The following is a 25,905-nucleotide window of genomic DNA, read 5'->3' as shown; positions in this document are numbered from 1 at the left end:
CAAAAAGACTTTGTGCTCATGGAGGTCAATCTAACAGGAAGCCCAGACATATCAGTGAATAACTTGCATATTATAATATAATAAAAGTATGCAGAGCATACCAATACCAAGGTTGACCAAGATGATACAAATCAAAAGAAGGCTTAAGAGAGGCGGTAATATTTCAGCTTGCTTAGTAGGCATTCAAAGAGGCAATAATAATGTCAAATAGAGAAAAGCCACAAATAGTAAAGTTATCAAAAAATAAATACATGTGGCATATTCAGGGAAGGATACAGAAATCTAGGCATGGTTTAGACAAGAAGCTGAAAATAAGACAGGACATTCTTCAGCCTTCTAGGAGTATGGTGAGACACAAAGATCTTAAGCAGAAAACTGACAGATCATATTTACAGTTAACAAAGGAAGTGCTTGTGATAGTTAAAAAAAAAAGTTAGAGATTACTGATATAGATGAGGGAAGAAATAATGATCAGGGATTCTTAACCATTTTTGTATCAAAGACTATTTAGACAGTCTGGGGAAGCCTGAGGAATGTTTCTCAGAATAATACTTACAAAGCATGGAAAAAAAGACATATAATTACAAAAGAAAATGAACTATATTGAAGTACAGCTATCAATATATTAAAAATAAAGTGCTACAGTAATGTATGTAATCAACTAATACTAAAATATTATATAATAATTTCAAAGTAGTGATGAGTGAAAACAATATTTTAAGATATATTCAATAATGCAAGACACTTCAAAATATATATTTCATATATAAAGTGATATGCATACATCTTCATTTTCTATTGTATCACAAGCACTTTTAATATTATTATTTTCAAGTGTCTTCTATGTTCATAATAAAAAGGAAATGCTTACTTTTGGTTAAAGGATAGTGAATATAAAGACGTAAATTTTTTCCTATCCTGTTCATGGATCACAAGTTAAGAACTCCTCTCCTTCCCTCCTGGCTTCTTTAAAAAAAAAAAAAAAAAAGAACTCCTCAACTAGACTAAGTGAATGTTCATGCAACAAGATAGGAAATGGAAGAGATATTTATAAAGAATATATTTCAAATAAATAAACATCCTCTGGAAAGTTTAAACAAAATTGGCAAATAGATAAAATAATCCTAACCTAAACTGGATTGGCTCCAAAGAGTCAAAAGGAAATACCCCTATATCAACTGTTATTTAACAGTTTCCTTCACTTGCCTAAAAAGAGCACAGACAAACAATGGTGACACCGCCAAAACATGATTCATTTTCAAGATGAATCCCTCCCTGCTCAATGGTTTACACTGTTTTTGACCAGCATCAGACTGTTTACCCACACAAACTGTAAATACATCATTTTTAGAACTGACCAACAACAATGCCCATTTTGTTATGACATGTAAGATACAAAAAACATGAAGAAAAATAACCATAGCTCTAATGTCTATGCTTCAAAAATGAGAAAAACTACACAGAGTAATAGAGGTAAATTCTGGAAATAAAATTTAACACATGTCATTTATCAGGAGGAATAGGCTGCCTGAAATTCCTTGCTTTCAAAAAGAAATCTTAGGTACAGCAGCATTGTCAAACAGTGTGGATTCTCCTCTCTGGTATTTCTGCAAAAAACATGAGGAGAGACACGAAAGCAACAAGGCTGAGAGAAAACAGTATATATTTTGACTTGGAAATCTAGTATTACTCCTTAATTACAGTCCTTTTACAAATGACAAAATCATTAATTGGCACTTGCAACCTTCAACAAAAATATATTTAAAAATATTTGTTCACAGTCATTTAATATCTGTCTTTTCCCATGGAATAGAAGATATATGAGGGTAAGAATGACCATAATCTTTTGTGCACATTATGCTCAAAGCCTAGCCAAAACCTCTTATGTGGTTTGCTGAATAAAGCAGCAAGAATAAGAACAATAAAGAAGCTCATGGGAATATTTTCTGAAGTCATACAAATGTAGGGACCACAAATACTTCTTTATTTACTAATACATCTGTGGTTTCTCTTATTGACCTTGCTGCCCCATGTGGACAGTGAATCTGTTTGCCAAAAGATTTTGGTGAAATTTTAAGTTTTTGGTTTTTTTTTGTTTTTTTTTTTGAGACGGAGTTTCGCTCTTGTTACCCAGGCTGGAGTGCAATGGCACGATCTCGGCTCACCGAAACCTCCGCCTCCTGGGTTCAGGCAATTCTCCTGCCTCAGCCTCCTGAGTGGCTGGGATTACAGGCACGTGCCACCATGCCCAGCTAAATTTTTTGTATTTTTAGTAGAGGCGGGGTTTCACCATGTTGACCAGGATGGTCTCGATCTCTTGACCTCGTGATCCACCCGCCTCGGCCTCCCAAAGTGCTGGGATTACAGGCTTGAGCCACTGCACCCGGCCGAAATTTTAAGTTAAGAGAAATATTTAACACAAAAAGAAAAGCCCCCAAAGAACCTATACTATACATTGAGAGAACACAACTTTAACATGAACACCAAAAATGTAACTAGTTAAGTCTGAAATACAATGTCTTGCAAATAGCTGAAAATATCAACATCTCATAGCTTTCCAAAGTTTATTGTATAAAAATTCTGAAGACTTTTTTGATATATAGGCATTTTTTTCCATTTTTATTTTATGTTTGGGGGCACATGCGCTAGTTTGTTACATGGGTAAACTGCATGCCACTGAGGTTTGGGGTACAAATGATTCTGTCGCCCAGGTAGTGAGCACAGTACCCAACAGGTAGTTTTTCAACCCTCACCCCTCCCACTCTCCTCCCTCCAGGAGTCCCACTGTCCTCCCTCCAGGAGTCCCCAGTGTCTACTACTCCCATCTTTATGTTCATGTACACTTAATGTTTAGCCCTCAATGACCTTTTGCATCTAGGACTGATTCTAAAAACTTTCAACCTTAAATATCATGGGTCACTAGTTAAGTAAAATACATATGAATAACAATCATTCTCATTAAAAATAATAGAGCCAAAGCATAAAGTATGATCTCAGGAGAAAACAGAGTTCTCATTTTTTTGAGTTACAAAAGTCCCGAGGATAATATTGACCTATTTTTTTCCAGTCTATCTTAAAGTTTCCTAGAGTATGTGTGTATATGTGCACGCACACACACACACACACACACAGACACACACATCTGGAATTCATCAGATATTACAAAAGAATGTATAATGCCATCAGTACAGAAGCTGAAACAAATTAGGATAGGTATATGCTCAAAAGAATTACAAAGAAGTACTCAAACAAACACATGTACACACATATTCCTAACAACACTATTCACAATAACCAAAAGGTAGAGACAACCCAAAAGTGTATCAGTGGATGAATGGATCAATTGCATTATATCCCTACAATGGAATATAATCTACCCACAAAAAGGAATTAAGTATTAATATATACTACAATGTGGATGAACCTCAAAAACAATATACTAAATGAAAGACGGCATAAACAAAAGGTCATATATTCTATAATTGTATTTATATAAAATATACAGAACAAGTAAATTTAGCAATCTACAAAGCAGAGAGTGGTGTCTTCTAGAAGATTAAGGGAAATAAGAATGAATAGTAAGTGCTTAAAGCATATGCACTTTCCTTTTGGAGGAAGGAAAATGTTTTGGAAACAGAGGTAGTGGTGGCACAACATTATAAATATATCATCACATTTAGATGGTCAATATTATGTTATGTGAATTTCAGATCAATTAATAAAATAACAATGACTTTCTGTGGTAACCATAATCTCTCTATATAAGATTCCCCAATCTTGAAAACCTAAAATGGTCACCTATCAAGGGAAATCTGCTCCAGAAAAAGTGATCTAATGTAAACGTTTTCTGTCGTTCCAATGAGAATGAAATGATACAATCACTCCAGTGTTGTTTATCAAGGTTAAGTTTCACCTACTTATGATCAAGAATTTCCCCTCAAAAATTAATATACATACTACCATTACCCCAAACCTGAAACCATGCATGTATATCAGCAGTCGTAGAAAGGATAAATTAATAGATGTACAATGGAACAAGTGAGAGCTGTAAATAAATTAACTAAACATACCTGCAACAACATAAATGAACCTCACAAATACAATGTTAAAGAAGCCAAAGATTTCAAAATACACATACTCTATATAATTTCATTTACATAAAATGGAAACAACACTGTTTAAGGATACTTGCTCAGGAACAGAACTATTTTAAAAAGTAGGCTGGGCACAGTCACTCACAACTGTAATCCCAGTATTTTGGGAGGCCAAGGAGGGCGGATCATGAGGTCAAGAGATCGAGATCATCCTAGCCAACATAGTGAAACCCTGTTTCTACTAAAATATAAAAATTAGGTGGACGTGGTGGCACATGCGTGTAGTCCCAGCTACTCGGGAGGCTGAGGCAGGAGAATTGCTTGAACCTGGGAGGCGGAGGTTGCAGTGAGCCAAGATCATGCTACTGCACTCCAGCCTGGCACCTGGCGAGAGACTCTCTCAAAAAAAAAAAAACCAAAAAAACAAAAAAAACTAAAGAGGTGGTTACCACAAAAGTGAGATTTGTGGTTTAATGTTATGGAGAAGGTACATAAAAGAGAGATTCCAGTAATGTTCCATTTATTGATTGGGATGATGATTACAAAGCTATTTGCTCTACTTTTGTTTGTTTTTCCTGTGACATAGTAGTAAAAATCCCACCAATCCCATTTTAAAATAAAACGTAAATACTACTCTATCTAAAATACACATTACCCATGACCATTTCTTTCCAACATTGAATATTTCTTAATAAACTATAGTGTCCAATTGAACATAGAATGTTCTGGAAGAGACATGTAAAAAAAAAGGTTCAGTTCTCTGAAGTTATAACAATAATTCCAAGTTTTACATTCCATAAATAAGATACCAAATATTCATTATATATTGAAACAGGGATTTACAATAGCATGGTAAAGATCACCATTACTATACTGGCTCCAATTTATTTAATGATTTAATAATTAAATTATTAAATTAAAATTTAATAATTTCATATAAGCCTAAGACCTTCTTTTTACAGGAAGAGACTATAAAAAGTTTAGTTTTATCCTAGAATTGTCAAACTAAGAACAAAAGGAAGATTCAAGAGAACAGTGGAGACAGAAAATTACCATGCAAGGGTGACCCAGAAGGGCTGCTTGATAGACCTGGAACAGGGCTACAGCGACCTCCTTGCTTAGATGTCAGTTCTTGTTCAATCTCTTCCAGTCCAGCACTTTTCTGGAAACGGCTCATGCGATTCACTACTCGTGGTGACATATGTGTACGAACACAAGGCTGGCCACCATAAGGGTTGATGGGGAAAACGTGGGAAGTACCCCGGAGAGTACTGACCACAACCCAGCGACAGTCATGGCTGAAGCAGATGTCTTGTACCTAGAAATGAAATAAGAAAAGATACAAAAATGTCTCAAATTACTTGGATTTATCTAAGAGTTATCAAACATCACCAAATATGAATGTAAATGATTGCCTCATTACCAAATGTACCTAAGATGGGGTTATAAATTTAAAAAAAAAAATTCTATAGATGAGTTTCACATTGACAGTTGATCAAAACTCCATTAGGTAGAATGTTACTTCAATAGTCAGGGATACAGGACCCTGAAGAGAGGTGAGATGCAAAGAAAGAAGATCTTAAAACACTCAATGCCGTTTGCCCCCCAACCCCAACACACACGCATAACTGATAACAACAACAACTCATGTATCTGCAGTGGCTGACAAACTTTTTCTATTAGAGGCCACATGGCCTTGTAGAATGTAAAAGCTCTACTGTCTACTGCGATTACTCAACACTACTCTTGGAATGTCAAAGCAGTCATAGAATATATGTAAAATGAACCATGAAAAAATCCTAAACCTGAACTTACCAGTAATAAGTAATGAAACTGAAGCTGTAATAAAAAGTCTCAAAAAGAAAAGCCCAGGACCAAAAGCTTCACTGCTTAATCTTAGATGTTTTACCCAATATCTAAAGAAAAGCTAATAGCAATCATATTCCAACTACTGAAAAAAGTAGAGGAGGAAGGAATACATCCAACCACATTCCACAAGGCTAGAATTACTGATAGCAAAACCAGATACACACATCAAAAAGAAAGAGAAAGCAAGAAAAAAAGAGAGAGAGAGAAAGAGAGAAAGAGAAAAAGAAAGGAAAAGAAAAGAGAAAATAAAAGAAAACTAAACTACAGGTCAATATCCCAGGTGAGCATTGACACAAAAATTCTCAACAAAATATAGTAAATCAAATCCAACAACACATTACAAAAATCTTTAGAATGACCAAGTGGAATTTATGTCAGGTATGCAAGGATAGTTCAACATACACAAATCAATATGACACATAATATCAAGAGAATAATGAATAAAAACCATATAATCATTTCAACTGATGTTGGAAATATATTTGATAAAAATTCAACCTTACTTCATGATGAAAACTCTCAAAAAACTGAGTATAGGAGGAACATACCTCCACACAAGGAAAGCCATGTAAAACAGACCCACAGCTAGTATTTTACTGAAGGGGGAAAAACAGAAAGCCTTTCTGCTAATATTTGGAACAAGGCAAGGATGGCTACTTTTATCACTGTCATTCAGTAAAGTACTGGAAGTCCTAGCCAGAGCAATCAAATTGGAAAAGAAAAAGTCAAATGATCCTTGTTTGCAGATCATATAATCTGATATTCAGAAAAACCTAGAGACTCTACGAAAAAACTATCAGAACTCATAAACAAATTTAGTAGGGTTGCAGGATACAAAATCAACATAAAACAATCAGAATCATTTCTACATGCCAACTGTGAAGAATCTGAAAAAGAAATTTACAAAGTAATCTCACTTACAATAGCTACAAATAAAATCAAATAACTAGCAATTAACCAAAGAAGTGAAAGAGCTTTACAATGCAAACTATAAAACACTGATAAAAAGAAACTGAAGAGGACACAAGAAAACAGAAAGATATTCCATGTTTATGGATTGGTAGAGTCAATATTGTTAAAATAGCCATAATACCATACACAATCTATAGTTTGAATGCAATCCCTATCAAAATACCAACGCCATTCTTTACAGAAATAGAAAAAAAAGTCCGAAAATGTATATAGAGCCACAAAAGACCCAGAATAACCAAAGCTATCCCAAGCATAAAGAAAAAACCTGGAGGAATCACATTACCTGACTTCAAATAGTAATTGAAACAGCATGGTACTGCCATAAAAAACAGACACACAGACCAATGGAACAGAATACAGAACCCAGAAGCAAATCTACATACCTACAGCGAACTCACTTTCAACAAAGATGTCAAGAAAACATAATGGGGAAAACACAGTCTCTTCAATAAATAGTGCTGGGAAAACTGGATATATATGCAGAAGAATAAAAATAGACCCATATTTCTCACCATACACATATAAAATCAAAATGGATTAAAAACTTAAATCTAAGACCTAAAACTACAAAACTACTACAAGAAAACACTGCAGGAAACTCCTGGACATTGAACTGGGCAAAGATTTCTTGAGTATTACCCTACAAGCAGGGACAACCAAAGCAAAAATAGACAAATGGGATCACATCAAGTTAAAAAAGCTTTTGAACAGCAAAGGAAACAATCAACAGAGATAACACACAGATTGGGAGAAAATATTTGTAAGCTGTCAATCTAACAAGGGATTAATAACTAGAAAATATAAAGAGCTCAAACAACTCAAAAGGAAAAAAATCTAACAATTCTATTTAAAAATGGGCAAAGGTATGAATAGATTTCCTCAAAAGACATACAAATCACAAACAAGTATATGAAAAGATGTTCAATATCAATGATCAACACAAAAACGAAAATCAAACTACAAAGAGACATTATCTGCCCCATGTTTAAAAAAAAAAAAAAAGAAAAAAAGAAGCTTTTGATATCCCTTGTGGTGGCTGGAGAGAAATCACTTGGACTTCAGGGCGGCTCCAGACGGCCACAGCCTTTACCCTGTTACTCATTGCTGCAGGCAGCCCTGCTCTGCATTAATGCCATCGCCATGCTACATGAGGAGCGATTCCTCAAGAACATTGGCTGGGGAAGAGACCAGGGAATTGGTGGATTAGGAGAGGAGGAATTAAATCGCAGCTAATGAACCTTATTCGATCTGTAGGAACTGTGATGAGAGTGCCATTGATAATAGTAAACTCAATTGCAATTGTGTTACTTTTATTATTTGGATGAATATCAGTGGAGGAAATGGAGACTCAGAAGAAGACATGCCAATAGAAGTTATCACTTCAGTCATTATTGGAATATTTATATCGCTGGCTCACCTTGCACTTGTCAAAAATGTACAGTTGAAAATAAAACCAGAGTTTCTATTTTAAAAAAAAAGGTGGGGGGGGGGCTTTTACCCAAAAGACAGGTAACAGCAAATGATGGCAAGGACAAGGAGAAAAGAGAACCCTCATACACTATTGGTGGGAATGTAAATTAGTACAACCACTATGGAGAACAGTTTGGAGGTTCCTGAAAAAGCTACAACTAGAGCTACCATGTGATCTAAAAATCCCACTGCTAGGTATATACCCAAAAGAAAGGAAATATATCAAAGAGATAGCTGCACTCACATGTTTATTGCATCATTATTCGCAATAGCCAAGATAATGGAAGCCACCTAAGGACCTATCAACAGATGAAGGGATAAAGAAAATGTGGTACATATACACAATGGAGTACTATTTGGCAATAAAAAGAATAATATCCTGTCACTTGCAACAACATGGGTTGAACTGGAGGTTACTATGTTTAGTGAAGTAAGTCACTTACAAAAAGACAAACTTTGCATTTTCTCACTTACTTGTGGGATCTAAAACCTAAAGCAATAAACTTGGCCAGGCACCATGGCTCATGCCTGTAATCCCAGCACTTTGGGAGGCAGAGGTGGGTGGATCACTTGGGGTCAGGAGTTCAAGACCAGCCCGGTAAACTTGGCGAAACTCTGTTTCTACTAAAAATACAAAAATTAGTCAGGCGTGGTGGCGCATCCCTGTAATTCCAGCTACTCAGGAGATTAAGGTAGGAGAAACTCTTGAACCCAGAAGGTGGAAGTTGCAGTGAGCTGAGATCACGACACTACATTCTAGGCTGGACAACAGAGTGAGACTCCATCTCACAAAAATTAAAATTAAAATTAAATGAATAAATAAATAAAACAATGAACTCATGGAAATAGAGAATAGAAGGATGTTTACCAGAAGCTGGAAAGGGTAGTGGAGGGAGAAGGTGGGAGTGGGGATAGCAAATGGGTACAAGAAATAGAAAGAATGGATAAGATCTGGTATTTGATAGCACAACAGAGTAATTGTAGTCAACAATAATTTAATTTTACATTTTTAAACAAATAGAATGAATAAGATCTACTATTTGATAGCACAATCAGGTGACTATAGGCAATAATAACTTAATCATATATTTTAAAATAACTTAAAGAATATAATTGGGGCCACATGTGGTAGCTCACACCTATAATCCCAGCACTTCGGGAGGCTGAGGCAGCTGGATCACCTGAGATCAGCAGTTCGAGACCAGCCTGGCCAACATATTGAAACCCTGTCTCTATTAAAAATGCAAAAAATTCCCTGAGTGCAGTGGCACATGCCTGTACTCCCAGCTATTGGAGAGGCTGAGGCAGGAGAATCACTTGAACCCTGGAGGCGGAAGTTGCAGTGAGCTAAGATCGTGCCACTGCACTACAGCCTGGGCAACAAGAGTGACACTCTGTCTCAAAAAAAAGAATACAATTGAATTGTTTATAACTCAAAGGATAAATTCTTGAGGAGATGGGTACCCCATTCCTCACTATGCACTTATTTGACATTGTATGCCTGTATTGAAACATTTCTTTTCTTTTGAGACAGAGTCTTTCTCTGTCACTCATGCTGGAATGCAGTGGTGTGATCTTGGCTCACTGCAACCTCTACCTCCCGGTTCCAGTGATTCTCCTGCCTCAACCTTCCCAACAGCTGGGATTACAGGCACCCACCACTATGACAGGCTAATTTTTATATTTTTAGCAGAGCCAGAGTTTCATCATGTTGGCCAGGCTGGTCTCAAACTCCTGACCTCAGGTGATCCACCTAGATCAGCCTTCCAAAGTGCTGGGATTACAGGCATGAGCCACAGCACCTGGACAAAACATAACATTTTATGTACTCTATAAATATATACACCTACCTACTATGTACCCACAAAAAAATTTTTTAATTACTAAAAAATATTTTATAAATAACTAAAAGAGTATCATTGGATTGTGTGTAACACAGAGGATATGTGCTTGAGGTGATGGATACCCCGATTACCCTGATGTGATTATTATTTACAATATGCCTGTATCAAAATAACTCAAATACCCCATAAATATATATACCTACTCCGTACCCACAAAAATTAAAAAATAGCTATATATATACACATCTATAAGTATGAGGCATATTACCTTCATTATAATATCATGAATTAGGTAAGAGTCCACAAGCAGTCAGAGAAGCACTTTTCAATATACAAGATCTTCAAATAAAACTACATATTTCAGAGATGCACCATGAACAAAAGCTACAGGTAGCCATCAAAGTTTTTAAGAGTCTGGAATCTATTAAATAAAAGAAATTTTAGTCTTATGTATTAAGAAAAGAGACTTCATTGGTAGAAAACTGCTAGATGAACATTATCAATATATGAACAAACTAAAAATTCAACCACGTGACTACCAATCCCGATTATTTTAATGCATCCAATGACACATTAATGTTATAAAGACTGTCCTGAAAATTGAGAAATTTAACTCCTAACAATCCCAGTATTTCAGATAAATAGTTGTTCCAGAAGTGTTTAACCTCTGTAGCTTGCCTACAATTATGTTCAGCTTAACTGACTTTTCTGAATAGATCAGGGATGCTATTAAAAGAAAGAATGGAAGTAGTAGAAGAGCAGGAGAAAGGGAAAGGCAGGACAAAGAAGGGTGTAAACAGAAGAAGCAAGAGACGAGAAACCCAGGACCAGAAGAAATTAACATTATAATATGAAATACATTTTCACATGACAGAGTCAACTATATAAAGTTGGACAATCTATGTTCCAGCCACATTGAAACTGAACTATGTTATCTAACATCTTTTTCCAAAACACTTACAATCAAGACCACTTCCTGGTCTGTCAATAAAAAGGAATTTCTTTCTTTCATTTTAAGAATATTCATGAAGTCCTTGCCTACGCCTATGTCCTGAATGGTTTTGCCTAGATTTTCTTCTAGGGTTTTTATGGTGTTAGGTCTTATGTTTAAGTCTTTAATCCATCTGGAGTTAATTTGAGTGTAAGGTGTCAGGAAGGGGTCTAGTTTCTGCTTTCTGCACATGGCTAGCCCATTTTCCCAACACCATTTATTAAACAGGGACTCTTTTCCCCATTGCTTGTTTTTGTCAGGTTTGTCAAAGATCAGATGGTTGTAGATATATTGTGTTGCCTCCAAGGCCTCTGTTCTGTTCCATTGGTCTATATCTCTGCTTTGATACCACTACCATGCTGTTTTGATTACTGTAGCCTTGTAGTATAGTTCAAAGTCTGGTAGTGTGAGGCCTCCTGCTTTGTTCTTTTTGCTTAGAATTGACTTGGCTACACGGGCTCTCTTTTGGTTCCATATGAAGTTTAAGGTGGTTTTTTCCAGTTCTGTGAAGAAAGTCATTGGTAGCTTGACGGGGATAGCGTTGAATCTGTAAATTACTTTGGGCAGTATGGCCATTTTCACGATACTGATTCTTCCTAACCATGAACATGGAATGTTTCTCCAACCGTTTGTGCTCTCTCTTATTTCATTGAGCAGTGGTTTGTAGTTCTCCTTGAAGAGGTCCTTTACGTCCCTTGTTAGTTGTATTCCTAGGTATTTTATTCTCTTTGTAGCAACTGTGAATGTCAGTTCATTCCTGATGTGGCTCTCTTTAAGTCTCTTATTGGTATATAGGAATGCTTGTGATTTTTGCACGTTGATTTTGTATCCTGAGACTTTGCTGAAGTTGCTTATCAGTTTCAGGAGATTTTGGGCTGAGACAATGGGGTCTTCTAAGATATACAATCATGTCATTTGCAAATAGAGACAATTTGACTTCCTCTTTTCCTATTTGAATACCCTTTATTTCTTTTTCTTGCCTGATTGCTCTGGCTAGAACTTCAAGTCCTATATTGAATAGGAGTGGTGAGAGAGGGCATCCTTGTCTAGTGCCAGATTTCAAAGGGAATGCTTCCAGTTTTTGTCCATTCAGTATAATATTGGCTGTTGGTTTGTCATAAATAGCTTTTATTATTTTGAGATATGTTCCGTCAATACCCAGTTTATTGAGGGTTTTTAGCATAAAGGGCTGTTGAATTTTGTTAAAGGCCTTCTCTGCATCAATTGAGATAATCATGTGGTTTTTGTCTTTGGTTCTGTTTATGTGGTGAATTATGTTTATAGACTTGCGTATGTTGAACCAGCCTTGCATCCCGGGGATAAATCCTACTTAATCATGGTGGATAAGCTTTTTGATGTGCTGTTGCAATCAGCTTGCCAGTATTTTATTGAAGATTTTTGCATCTATGTTCATCATGGATATTGGCCTGAAGTTTTCTTTTCTTGCTGAGTCTCTGCCGGGTTTTGGCATCAGGATGATGTTGGTCTCATAAAATGATTTGGGTAGGATTCCCTCGTTTTGGATGATTTGGAATCGTTTCAGAAGGAATGGTACCAGCTCCTCTTTGTATGTCTGGTAGAATTCGGCTGTGAACTCATCTGGACCTGGGCTTTTTTTGGGTGGTAGGCTCTTAATTGCTGCCTCAACTTCAGACCTTGTTATTGGTCTATTCAGGGTTTCTACTTCTTCTTGGTTTAGGCTTGGGAGGATGCAAGTGTCCAGGAATTTATTCATTTCTTCCAGGTTTACTAGTTTATGTACATAGAGTTGTTTGTAATAATCTCTGATGATGGTTTGAATTTCTGTGGAATCTGTGGTGACATCCCCTTTAACATTTATCATGACCAAAACACCAAAAGCATTGGCAACAAAAGCCAAAATAGACAAATGGGACCTAATCAAACTCCACAGCTTCTGCATGGCAAAAGAAACAATCATTGCAGTGAATCAGCAACCAACAGAATGGGGAAAAAAATTTTGCACTCTACTCATCTGAAAAAGGGCTGAGATCCAGAATTTACAAAGAACTAAAACAGATTTACAAGAAAAAAACAAACAAGCCCACTCAAAAGTGGGCAAAGGATATGAACAGCCACTTTACAAAAGAAGACATACATGAGGCCAACAAACATATGAAAAAATGCTCATCATCACTGGTCATTAGAGAAATGCAAATCAAAACTACATTGAGATACCATCTCACACCAGTTACAATGGCGATCATTAAAAAATCTGCAGACAACAGATGTTGGAGAAGATGTGGAGAAATAGGAACACTTTTACACTGTTGGTGGGAGTGTAAATTAGTTCAACCATTGTGGAAGATGGTGTGGCGATTCCTCAAGGACCTAGATATAGAAATTTCATTTGACCCAGCAATCCCATTACTGGGTATATATCCAAAGGATTATAAATCATTTTACTATAAGGACACATGCACATGAATGTTCATTGCAGCACTGTTTACAACAGCAAAGACCTGGAACCAACCCAAATGCCCATCGGTGATAGACTGGACAGGGAAAATGTGGCATATATACACCATGGAATATTATGCAGCCATCAAAAACGATGAGTTCGTGTCCTTTGTAGGGACATGGATGAACCTGGAAACCATCATTCTCAGCAAACTGACACAAGAACCGAAAATCAAACACCGCATGTTCTCACTCATAGGCGGGTGTTGAACAATGAGAACACATGGGCACAGGGAGGGGAGCATCACGCACTGGGGTCTGTTGGGAGGAAATAGGGGAGGGACAGCGGAGGTTGGGGGGTTGGGGAGAGATAGCATGGGGAGAAATGCCAGATACAGGTGAAGTGGAGGAAAGCATCAAATCACACTGCCATGTGTGTACGTATGCAACAATCTTGCATGTTCTTCACATGTACCCCAAAACCTAAAATGCAATTAAAAAAAAAAGAATACTCATGATATAGAGGTGGTGTTAACAATCAGTAACAAGGCAGGAAGACAGAATTCCACCTAATGCTTTTTTAGAAAACTGTTATTAGTGAAGTGATTCTGCTCTATGACCTTGAAGATACATCAGCACATATAAATGAGCAGAGAAGACTGCTAAAGATATCAGCTGTCAAACTAAGTAGCGAAAGTTTAATCCTTCAAATAACATTACAGAGGATAACAAGTTGTGCATCCACAAAATGTAAAATAATATAACTGTTGCTATTATTTAACTAGCTAGATGGTTTTCCAGACATTAAAAATGAAAAAAACCTGTGAAAATGAAAAACTAGTAATAAGGTAATGACATTATCTGCATGATTTTTGGACCTCAATTATGGAATGTTATTTTTTTTTTCTTTTTCTTTCTTTTTTTTTTTTTTGGAGATGGAGTCTTGCTCTGTGGCCTAGGCTGGAGTGTGGTGGTACGATCTCGGCTCACTGCAACGTCTGTCTCCCAGGTTCAAGTGGTTCTCCTGCCTCAACTTCCCAAGTAGCTGGGATTACAGGCACCTGCCACCATGCCCGACTAATATTTTATATTTTTAGTAAAGATAGGGTTTCACTATCTTGGCCAGACTGGTCTTGAACTCCTGACCTCATGATTCACCCGCCTTGGCCTCCCAAAGTGCTGGAATTACAGGAGTGAGCCACCATACCCAGCCAGATGGAATACTATTTCTAATAAACATTTTCTCATCATAAAAGGAAGAGCTAAACAGGAGTCGAGTTGTATCACTGATTTAATTCTATGGCACTCAATACCATGAATATCATGACAAACGACATTTACCATGTACAGATTAGGCAACTGTGACAACAAATATTTTAAAAGTACAGGTACCACTCACTACCCAAACCCCTGCTCTCGAATTTAGGACACAAACATATTTAGATAATTATTTCTTTAAGACACTCACTAGTCAATATTTTGAACTCAGGAACTAAGCAGATGTGCATAGCAAGAGATATGTGCTCGTGTTTGGCCACATTTCAAAATGCTATAAAACTAATGCAGAAAATGATTTTGGATATAAGAGAAGTGGAGGTTTCTTTTAGAACTGGGGTCAGCAAACTTTTTCTTTAGAGGGCCAGATAATAAATTTTAGGCCTTGAAGACAAGAAAGCAAAATCAAGGATACTATGTAGTTGTTTATAACAAGACAAAAATCAAATTTTGACAAAAATTTTGGTTGGTGCAATTCAAAATACAATTAATTCAGTATAGTGTTTTGTAATATAGATCTACAATGAGAAGAATGGCATTCTTTTCATGGGAATAACCTTTTGCTCAGTTGAAATTCAAAGTTAGTGTTAACAGATTCTTCACAGTACAGAGAGGAAAAACTATACAGAAAGTCTTCTCTTAAGAAGAGTCCATACAAGACATGAGTTAAGAATATGAGACCAATGAAATTAAGGTACTTTAAAAAATTCAATAGTAAGCCAGGCGCAGTGGTGCACTTGTAGTCCCAGCTACTCAGGAGGTTAAGGGAGAAGAAGCACTAATGCCCAGGAGTTACAAGGCTGCAGTAGGCTATGATTGTGCCATTGTACTCTAGCTTGGGAAACAGAGTAAGACTCTAATCTCTAAAATTAATTAATTTTTAAAAACATGGATTATCTGCTTAAAATAAGAAAAATGAACTTCAATAGCAAGCAGACATTTTGTTTATCTTGTTTTCAAGATAGAATATAGCTATATACAATAAAATAATAAAATGTGAATAGGGAAAATCACTTTAGTATTTTTTAAAAATCACACACGCATAAATCCCACAACCCAGAATCAACTATTGCTCATTATCTTGGAACACATCCCTCCAGGCAACTCTAAATGCAAAAATGCAGTATATCTATCCAGTTATATATATCACATAAATATATATACGCATGTGTGTGCATACACTTATAATTTCATATCAGGTTAGATTTAAAATACCAATATGAAATGAAAAAAATCTACAAAGTTTAATATTATAGAAGATTATGAAAATACATAGAAACAATACTATAAATATAAAGCCACATGTTATAAGCTTTACCTAGAGGCAATATACCACAGTTATATCTACCACTTAAATGCATATGAAAGTTTGTTACCAGCTCTGTGCCTTTAGATTATTCATTTGCAAAATAGGAATAATGATGCCAATTTCATAGGGTTATTGGGTATGAGTTATTACATACAGTACTTAGAACAGTACCTAGCACTTCATAAGCACTATGCAAAGATGTTTGCTATTATTATTATTATCATCATAAAAATATAGTCCAACTCTGTCTAAATGTCTGTTTTTACTGGTATATCAACAACTGCTATCACTCTTGCGGCCAGGCATGGTGGCTTACGCCTGTAATCCTAACACTTTGGGAAGCCGAGGCAGGTAGATCACTTGAGGTAAGGGGTTCCAGACCAGCCTGGCCAGCATGGTAAAATCCCATCTGTTCTAAAAATATAAAAATTAGCTGGGTATGGTGGTGCATGCCTGTAATCCCAGCTACTTGGGAGGCTGAAGCAGGAGAATTGCTTGAACCTGGGAGGCAGAGGCTACAGTGAGCCGAGATCGTGCAACCCAAGACGAAGTAGATAAATCATACTTCTTCAACATTAAAAACTGTGTGTGTATCAAAGAATACATTGGCTGGTCATGGTTGCTCATGCCTATAATCCCAGAACTTTGGGAGGCTGAAGTGGGAGGACTACTGGAGGCTAGGAGTTCAAGGCTAGCCTGGGCAAAACAGCAAGGACCTGTCTCTACAAAAAATAAAACCAACTTCACCTGGCATGGTGGCACAGGCCTGTAGTTCTAGCTACTCAAGAGGCTGGGAGAATCACTTCAACCCAGGAGCCTGAAGCTGCAGTGAGCTATACTAGTGCCACTGCATGCCAACTGGTCAGCAGAGTGAAAACCTGTCTTTTTAAAAAGAAAAAGAAAAGAAAAGAGAAAAAGGTCAGGTGCAGTGGCTTATGTCTGTAATCCCAGCACTTTGGGAGGCTGAGATGGGCAGATCACTTGACCCCATGAGTTCAAGACTAGACTGGGCAACATAGTGAAACCCTGTCTCTACAAAAAATACAAAAATTAGCTGGGCATGGTGGTGTATGCCTATAGTCCCAGCTACTCAGGAGGCTGAGGTGGGAGGATTGCTTGAGCCCAGGGAAGTCAAGGCTGCTGCAAGCTGTGATTGCACCACTGCATTTTACCCTGGGTGACAGAGTGAGACCCTGTTTCAAAAAAAAACAAAAAACAAAAAACAAAAAACAGTATTAAGAAAGTAAACCAAACAAAACAAAAAACAATAAAATGAATGGGAGAAAGTATTTGCAAATAATACATCCAAAAAAGATCTAGTATCTAGATTACATAAATAACTTAAACAATTTGACAACATAAAGACAACCCAATTAAGAATAAGCAAAAGACTGGGACAAACATTTCTCCAAAGAAGATAAACAAATGGCCAATAAGCATATGAAACAACTCTCGACATCATTAGTCATTAAGGAAATGCAAATAAAAACCACAATGAGAATGGCTCAAATTAAAAAAGATGATACCACAAGTTTTTGTGAGGATGTGTAGAAACTGAAACCCTCAAATTTCCATAAGAGAAAAATAAATGGGATAGCCACTTAGAAAACTCTTCCACCAGGTGCAATGGCTCACCCTTGTAATCCCAGCACTTTGGGAGGCTGAAGCCAGAGATCAGTCTGGGCAACACAGTGAAACCTTGTGTCTACATAAACAAAAAAGAAAATTAGTGAGGTGTAGTGGAATGTGCCTGCAGTCCTAATCACCTCGGAGGCTGAGGTGGGAAGATCACTGGCGCCCAAGAGTTTGAGGCTGCAGTAAGCTATGATTGAGCCACTGCACTCCAGCCTGTGCAACAGAGAGCAGGACTCCATCTCTAAAATATAAAAGCTTAAAAAAAAAACCTGTTTCCAAAAGTTTAACATAAAGTTACCATATGACCCAGTAGTTTCACTCATAAATATTCAAGAGAACTGAAAACATATGTTTATACAAAAACTATACAAATGTTCCGGACTCCTAAGAGCCTAAATGTGGAAATAAATGTCTACCAATTGATAAATGAACAAATAAAATGTTATATATCCATATAATGAAATACTATTCATCCATGAAAAGGAATGAACTTTCTGATGCATATTTAAAAATGGATGAACTTTGAAGCATTATGCAAAGTGAAAGAAACCAGACATAAAAGGCCACATATTGTATGATTACATTTTATATGAAAGGCATAAAATAAGCAAATCCACAGATACAGAAAATAAATTGGTAATTGCCAAGGATCAGGGAGGGGGGATGAAAAGTGACTTGAATAGGTACAAGGTTTATTTTGGGGTGATAAAAATGTTCTTGAATTGAATGTATAACTAATGTATAACTCTGTGAATACACTAAAAAACCACTGACTTTCACGTTATAAAATGGTGAACTTTATGTATGTGAATTATACCTCAATAAATCTATCATTAAAAAAAATGAAAGGAACACTAACTTGCTAGTTTGCTGAAAGTAAAGTTCTATAGCTTATTTTTACAGTTCGCGGTTTCATTAATAGCCCCTTAGTTCTTAGAGATGCTTTTGCTGTCTATGCTCAAAGGAAGATAAGCAGCTGCTGAGAAGGCTAAACTAGCATTTTTATCTGTGCTTTGGCTCATTTCACATCTGGGTTTGGGTTAAACAAGTGGCTTGAATAAGGGTAAAAGGTATAACCAGATGTTCTTAATAAAGTTTCCTTCCATTCAGCATAAAAATGTGACATAAGAAGAAAAATTCAAGCAAACAGCACCTAACTTAATCTGGGAATCCTCATTAGGGCACTCATTATTATCAATTTAGAGTTTTTAAGTATACAAATGTCAGAGTTCTTAACTAACGAGATACAAACACAGTATTACAGTGTTTAATTAAATGTTCTGTAAATTTACATTGGGTTATGTAATTTACCATTCATTAAATTTTCCTTAGTATTTAGTATATTTATAATATCTCACATTTATTTCTCATTATAATGATATAAAATATGGCTAATCAGAAACCAATTAGGCCTCTAAAAGGCAAATATATTTGTTCTTAAAAACATACTGTAGTCCTAGTCCAGTAATTCTGATTTACATAAGTACTTTGAGTAATCTGAGTTATTTGTTTTTAAATATTTCATTGATGTGAGAATTCAGAACTGTAGTATTTGGGGTAACCAATATTTAATATAGCAGATATACTCACATGAAACATAAAATTTCAAAAAATGTGTTTTCAATGATGTTCAACATTTTATCAAAAGTTAATTTAACAAAATTAATTCACAAAATGGGTTTAAGTCAAAGTACATATGAAACAAGAGGACTGAGCACTAGAACTAAATATTTCTACATTTCAGCATCTAAGATGTAGAAATCAGCATTTTTTAAGGCTGTGAATTCACCACCAAAAACTCAATAACAAACTCAATGAATAACAGTGATAAAATTTTGGGATTTAATGTCCTAAAATCTAAAGCAGAGATTCTGAAACTTTAATGTGCTAAGAAGCACTGAGATTATCTGCACAAAATGCAGATCCTGTGGTCCCACCTTCAGAATTATGATTCAGTAGGTATTTGGGTGGGAGGGGGTATGACCAAGAAATCTGCATTTTTAGAATAGTCAAATAATAACTCTGGTATTGATCAGCAATACCAGGCTAGAAAATAAAGTGACCAGCAACAGCATTCCCTCCAACCCCATACCAAACCTTAGAAATTATTTTTTAAGAAGTATTTTTAGGTTGGGAGTAGTGGCTCACGCCTGTAATCCCATGGGAGCCCAAGGCGGGTGGATCCCTTGAGGTCAGGAGTTTAAGAACAGTCTGGCCAACATGGTAAAATCCCATCTCTACTTAAAAAAAAAACAAAAACAAAAACAAAAATTAGCTGGGCATGGCAGAGTGAGCCTGTAATCCCAGCCACTGGAGAAGCTGAGGCAGGAGAATCGCTTGAACCTGGGAGGCAGATGTTGCAGTGAGCTGGGATTAAACCACTGCACTCTAGCCTGGGGGACAGAGCCAGACTCCTCAAAACTACTGAGAGGCAAATCCAACATCATCTCCAACATTTGCTCCTTCACTGAATGCCACTAGAGATACTTAATGAGTGATTGCCTAGCCTCTTTTACAACAAGTGCTGACAAAGTTATGATCACTCAGACAAAGGCAGGTGGCTATTGCAGGATTCTGGAAAAGTATCTGCTTTCCTGATAAAGGAAATTAACATCACTGATGCTGCCCTTTCTTTCCATCTTATTGCCCTGAAGGCTGAAATGATGCCCAGCAAAGTGACATTTATAAGGCAATCATGAGGGAAAGAGCAAAAAAAGTCACAAAGACATCATTGAGGCAAGACCAGCAGCAAACTTTTTATAATGTGATAAAAATAAACCCTGATTTAAAAAAACCATTGTTAAATGTGCTTTTCTTTCTATGGCCAAAAGTATGCCTAATGATTCAAACTAAGAACACCCTTTCTAACCCTACCAGAAAAGAAAGAAAATCCAAGAGCAAAGAGTTCCTGGTTAAAAAGTCTAAAAACCAAAAGCACTAAACTTTTAGATGCCTATGAAAATGGCATTAAAATCATAAAGATAACTGCATATACCAAAAATACCTTGTCAAAGTCCAAGCCATATGATGATATGTTTAATGAAAACATAAAGAAATATAAAAAAGGGAATTAAAATACAAGTTCTAGAGACATTGTCAGCCATGTACTTCCACAATTTTTACCCTTCAGCACTGATAAAAACACTTGCATTAAAAATACTTTCAGGCTGGGCACAGTGGCTCATGCCTGCAATCTCAGACCTTTAAGAGGCCAAAGTGGGAAGATCTCTTGAGGCCACAGATTCGAGGCCAACCTGGGCAACACAGCAACACTTTGCCTCTAAAAAATTTTTAGAAAAATTAGTGGGGCATGGTGGTGTGCACCTGCAGTCCCAGCTACTCCAGAGGGTGAGGTGGAGGGTCTCTTCAGCCCGGGAGTTCAAGGCTGCAGTGAGCACTACTACACTCTAGTCTGGGTGACCATGCAAGATCCTATCCCCCACCAAGAAAAAAAGGCCAAGTGAGGTAAAAGCCCAACATCCTGGCTGTCCCACCTTATCCACAGGGTAGCTTCCGCTGTCATGTAGACAGGGAATAATGTTATCAAAGGGCAATTGTCACTGAAGCAACTGGCATGTGCACATTCAACACACTAGTCCTATAATTTTCATGGGGGAAAGACATATTGGAAGGGAATGTAAAACAGTGGGACCCTTTAGTCCCATTCAATGTACTATCATTGTGACTTATGTTGATGAATATATAACTAGTATTAATGGCTTATATAACTGTACTTAAAGGCTTGTGCATGTATACCAAGGTGATAGTGAGACAACTGCACAACAGACCACCTACTAGGCTTCCAGTTCCTTCCCATGTTATATGCCAGAAACAACACAGGATTCCAAGAGTAAAATGTTTAGATAAAGGCTTAATGGTTGAAGTACTCAGAGGTGTTATCTCAGTACAACATCGCCACCTGCCTGATGCAGTCACCAAGTACACTTCCTTTTTTAGAAGGCTGCTGTTAACCAGCTACAAAGTTCTAATTGTAATTGAACAATTGACCCATGGAGGCCTTGTGACTTTCTAGACTTACTTGGGGATGGGTCAACTCAAACTTGGAGATGAATAAGATGGGAAGAGCCCAACCAACAGGGACTGCTATTCAAATGGAAATGGTATATTGCAGAGTACAGCCAGCCTGGTTGAGCAGAACATTGGGTTTTACAGCCACTTTATCTTTTACTCCACTGCCTGAAACATGCCACTGGCTCAATAGGCACTGGATTCACAGAACTTTCTTTAAATACCTGGGCCTGATTCAGTGATGTCTCAGCTAAGGTGAAACCTGATGATGCCCACTGGGCCTTGACAACTGTATAACCCCAACAACTCTGGAAGGCTGGTTGAAGTAAGGAGCAATCAGCATGGTAGAATAATGCAAAGCCATCACCCCAGCTTTAATTCCGGGTTAGGCAAAAACAATGATGGTGGGCCAACTATGCCCATTCATTTATATACTGTCTATGGATGCTTTTGTATGACAGTAGCAGAGCTGAGTATAGGGACTGTATGGAATGCAGAGTCAAAGACGCTTATTATCTGGTCCATTAAAGAAAAAGTTCGCTGACTCCTAATTCTGACATCCCTCCAGAAGTTTTATTTTTACTGACTTTTCCTCAGTTGGCCATGGCCTGGCCAGTGGTCTCACCTGCCGCAAGGAAGACTAATCACTCGCAGATTACAGATGCACCTTTTGGGGGCCATGAGTTCTGCAAACAAACCATGGCTGTTATTGAACAATCTGGACCACTCATGCCCAAGGTAAGGTTGTATTCACTGATGGAAATGAATGGAATCAACTGCTTATCAAGCCTACAATGCCTTCAAGTGCACTGTGATTGCCATCCAAATCCATCAATAAATAAATGTTTTGCCTGTGGCTTAAGTACCATTTATCCACTGTTTCATATCCATTCAAACTACGCATGATGTCCTAATTGAAAAGAATATGTATTCTGCAGTTGTTGGGTTTGGTTATCTATTAGGGCAATGTGGTTGATAGTGCTATTCTAATAATTTATGTCTTTTTTCTCTATTTATTCCATCAAACATCAAGAAAGTGGTATTTAAAACACCAATGCTTATTGTAGCATTACTCATCCTATTAATTCTACTTATGTTTATTTAATGTATTTTTAAAACTCAGTTTTAAATGCATATATTTATTTTCTTTTTTATCATCCAGCCCAAAATGTCAAGGTGAATTTCAATTATGTGCATTTAAAACTGAGTTCAGGTGCATACATCTAAATTTTCCTGATAATTTGACTTTCGAACCATACAATGTATCTCTGGCAATAGGTTTTGTCTTAAATTCAATTTTAGTTGACACGAATACAGTCAAATTTTTAATATTCTTATGTTTCTTATTTTCACGATGTATCTTTTAGCATACATTTATTATAATATTAATGTCTCTATATTCAACATTATCTTATAGGCAATTTCCTCCTTTATATTGGAGTACATTAATATTTAATGTAATTCCTATATGGTTGAATTTTGAGGTACCATTTAATATTTGTTTTCTGTTTATCCTTCTTTTTCTTTTGCCTCTGCCCTTTCCTTTCCTATCTTCTTTTGCATTAACTGAACATTTTTTAATATGCCATTTTCATTGAAGTATTGATTTTTTATGCACAGCAATGTTGAACCTTGCAATAGTACAGCTCCATATACCTGCCTCCACCCTAGCATCTTCCATCTTTGTGCTATACTTGTCATATGCATTACACGTACATACAGCACACACAGACTTATTATTTCCATATGTTAGACACAGCTTTTTAAAAGAGAAAACTCATCCTTTCTATTCAACAAGAAATTATCATGTTCTTTTTTATTTCCTAAAGATGCAAGTTTGCTCCTGGTATTATGTGCTATTAGCATAATTTCTAAAGTGGATGTCCTGGCTTTACTGCTCCTTCATCCTTGAGGGATATTGTTGCTTGATGGAAAACTTCAGGTGGTCAATATTTTATTCTTTGAATCCTTCAGACACGTTATTCCACTGTCTTCTGACTTCCATGGTTTCCAATGAGAAGTCAATTGTGTGTTAAAATGTACTTTCTCTGTGTATAATGCATTATTTTCTTCTGCCTACTTTCAAGATTTCCTCCTTACTTTGGTTTCAGAAAAAAGATATGATGTCCTTAGACATGGCTTTTGTTGTATTTAATCTAGTGTGCTATTTGCTTACCTTTCTGAAGTTGCAAATGTATGTCTTTTGACAAAAGTAGGAAGTTTTCCACTTTTAGATATTTTTTTTCCTCCCTTGCTCTCTCTCCTCACCTTCTGCAATAACTACATGTATGTTAGCTCTGATATTGTCCCACATGTTGCTAGTCTCTATTTATTTTTTCACTCATTCAGTTTGGAAATTTCTAGTGATCTATCTTCAAATTTAATCAATTCTGCTATTAATACATCCATTTTTTATTTTTGATATTGTATTTTTAAGCTGTAGACTTTTCACTACTAGGTAATTTCTTACATTTTCTCTTTGCTGACATTTCTTATCCTTTTATTTAAAAGAAGCGTATTTTCCTTCATGGCATTGAGCATTGTAATAATAAATGCTTTAAAATAATTTCTACTAGAAAATAGAGACTTCCAGTTCCAAAGTGGTGGCACAGAAGCTAACCAGCTTCACTACCCTTGCAGAAAGCCAAAAACAAATATATAGCAATGAGATTTTAACCAGTAACACCCAGAACTCAAATACGAGGATGAGACCATTTCTGAGGCCACAGAGAAGTGAAAAAAAAAATCAGAGTGATTGGTCAGAGATTCAGACTTCCAGATCTGTGATGTCCCTCCCCTAATTCTGCCTGGCATCAAGAGCATAGAAAATCTTCTCCTGACTCATGATGATTATGCCAGAAAAAGTGATACTGAGGTGGTAAACCAGCTTTCTCACCATCTTGGGTGCTCTGGCAGGAAAACTGTCCTTGCCTTAACCTACAGAAAATATCATGGCTGCCTGATGGGAGAAATAACACTGAGGACAAGCAACAAAGTGGAGAGGCTGGACTACTATCCCGAGCCCTGGAAACTCTATTCTGTTACTTGGCCAAAGGAGACATCAAATTAAAGTGACTATTCAGCAGCACCATGCAGTAAGAGATACATTACAAAGGTCCCTGGGCACAAACCCCAGCCAGCCTTGACACACTGTGGGGATAACCACTTTAGGATGTTCCCAAATCAGGATAGGAAGCACTCGATTTAGCAGAGCCGAGGTGAACCTGGGCTTTAGGTACCACCTATATCCAAAAGGGAGGCAACAACTTAGCTGTAAAGATTCACTAAGAGGCCAAACACAAAGCTTCACGCTTTTAATTCCAATGCCTTGAAAGGCCAAGGCAGATGAGAGGATCACCCGGGGCCAGGAGTTTGTGACAGGCCTGGGCAACACAGTGAGAGTCTGTCTCTACACCTCCCGCCAAAAAAAAAAATTATTTTTAAAGTTAGCCAGGTATGGTGTCACATGCCTGCAGTCCAAGCGACTCAGGAGGCTGAGGTCAGAGGATTGCTCCAGCCCAGCAGTTTAAGATTACAGTAAGCAATAACTACACCACTGTACTCCAGCCCAGGCAACAAAAATGCACTAAGCAAAATATACCCAATAAAACCAAAATAAGGTAGATAGATAAAACTTAAACAAATAATCCTTCAATGCAAAGGTATAGCTAAACACATGAAAAAAAATCAGCAATTAGGGAATTATGACCTTCCCAATTGACAAAGCAAAAATACAGTGACAGACCCTAATGAAACAGTGATCTGTGAGCCCTCTGACCAAGAATTCAAAATAGCCATTTTAAGGAAACAGTAATCTCCAAAAAATAAAATAAAATAAACCATAGAAAAGCAATTCAGAAATTTATCAGAGAAATTTAACAAAGAGACTGGGGGAAAATATGAAAATCTTGGAACTGAGAAACATATCTGCTGAACTGAAGAAGTCATTTGAGACTCTCAACAGTGGAATGGACCAAGCAAAGCAAAGAATCAGTGACC

The 25,905-nt window shown here is 36.8% G+C and overlaps 1 protein-coding gene and 1 pseudogene across 10 annotated transcripts in view; one reads left to right on the top strand and one right to left on the bottom strand.

Annotated features, from left to right (window-relative positions):
- The window catches only part of BCAS3 (BCAS3 microtubule associated cell migration factor), a 661,861-nt gene that overhangs the window by 387,143 nt on the left and 248,813 nt on the right, over positions 1–25,905 (bottom strand). For all 10 annotated transcript variants that reach the window (XR_012514509.1, XR_012514510.1, XM_039475903.2 and 7 more), the window contains exon 15: positions 5,148–5,412. Coding sequence is in view for 8 of the 10 variants with exons in the window: in XM_039475903.2 (XP_039331837.1) it covers positions 5,148–5,412 (265 nt within the window). In the remaining 2 variants the exon portion in view is untranslated. The remainder of the gene's footprint in view (positions 1–5,147; positions 5,413–25,905) is intronic.
- On the top strand, positions 7,866–8,413 carry LOC104651608 (immediate early response 3-interacting protein 1 pseudogene; annotated as a pseudogene).

This window comes from Saimiri boliviensis, chromosome 17 (assembly GCF_048565385.1).
Source record: "Saimiri boliviensis isolate mSaiBol1 chromosome 17, mSaiBol1.pri, whole genome shotgun sequence".
Lineage (NCBI taxonomy): Eukaryota > Metazoa > Chordata > Mammalia > Primates > Cebidae > Saimiri > Saimiri boliviensis.
Note: the sequence above shows the minus strand (reverse complement) of the source record. Positions and strands in the feature narration are given on the sequence as shown.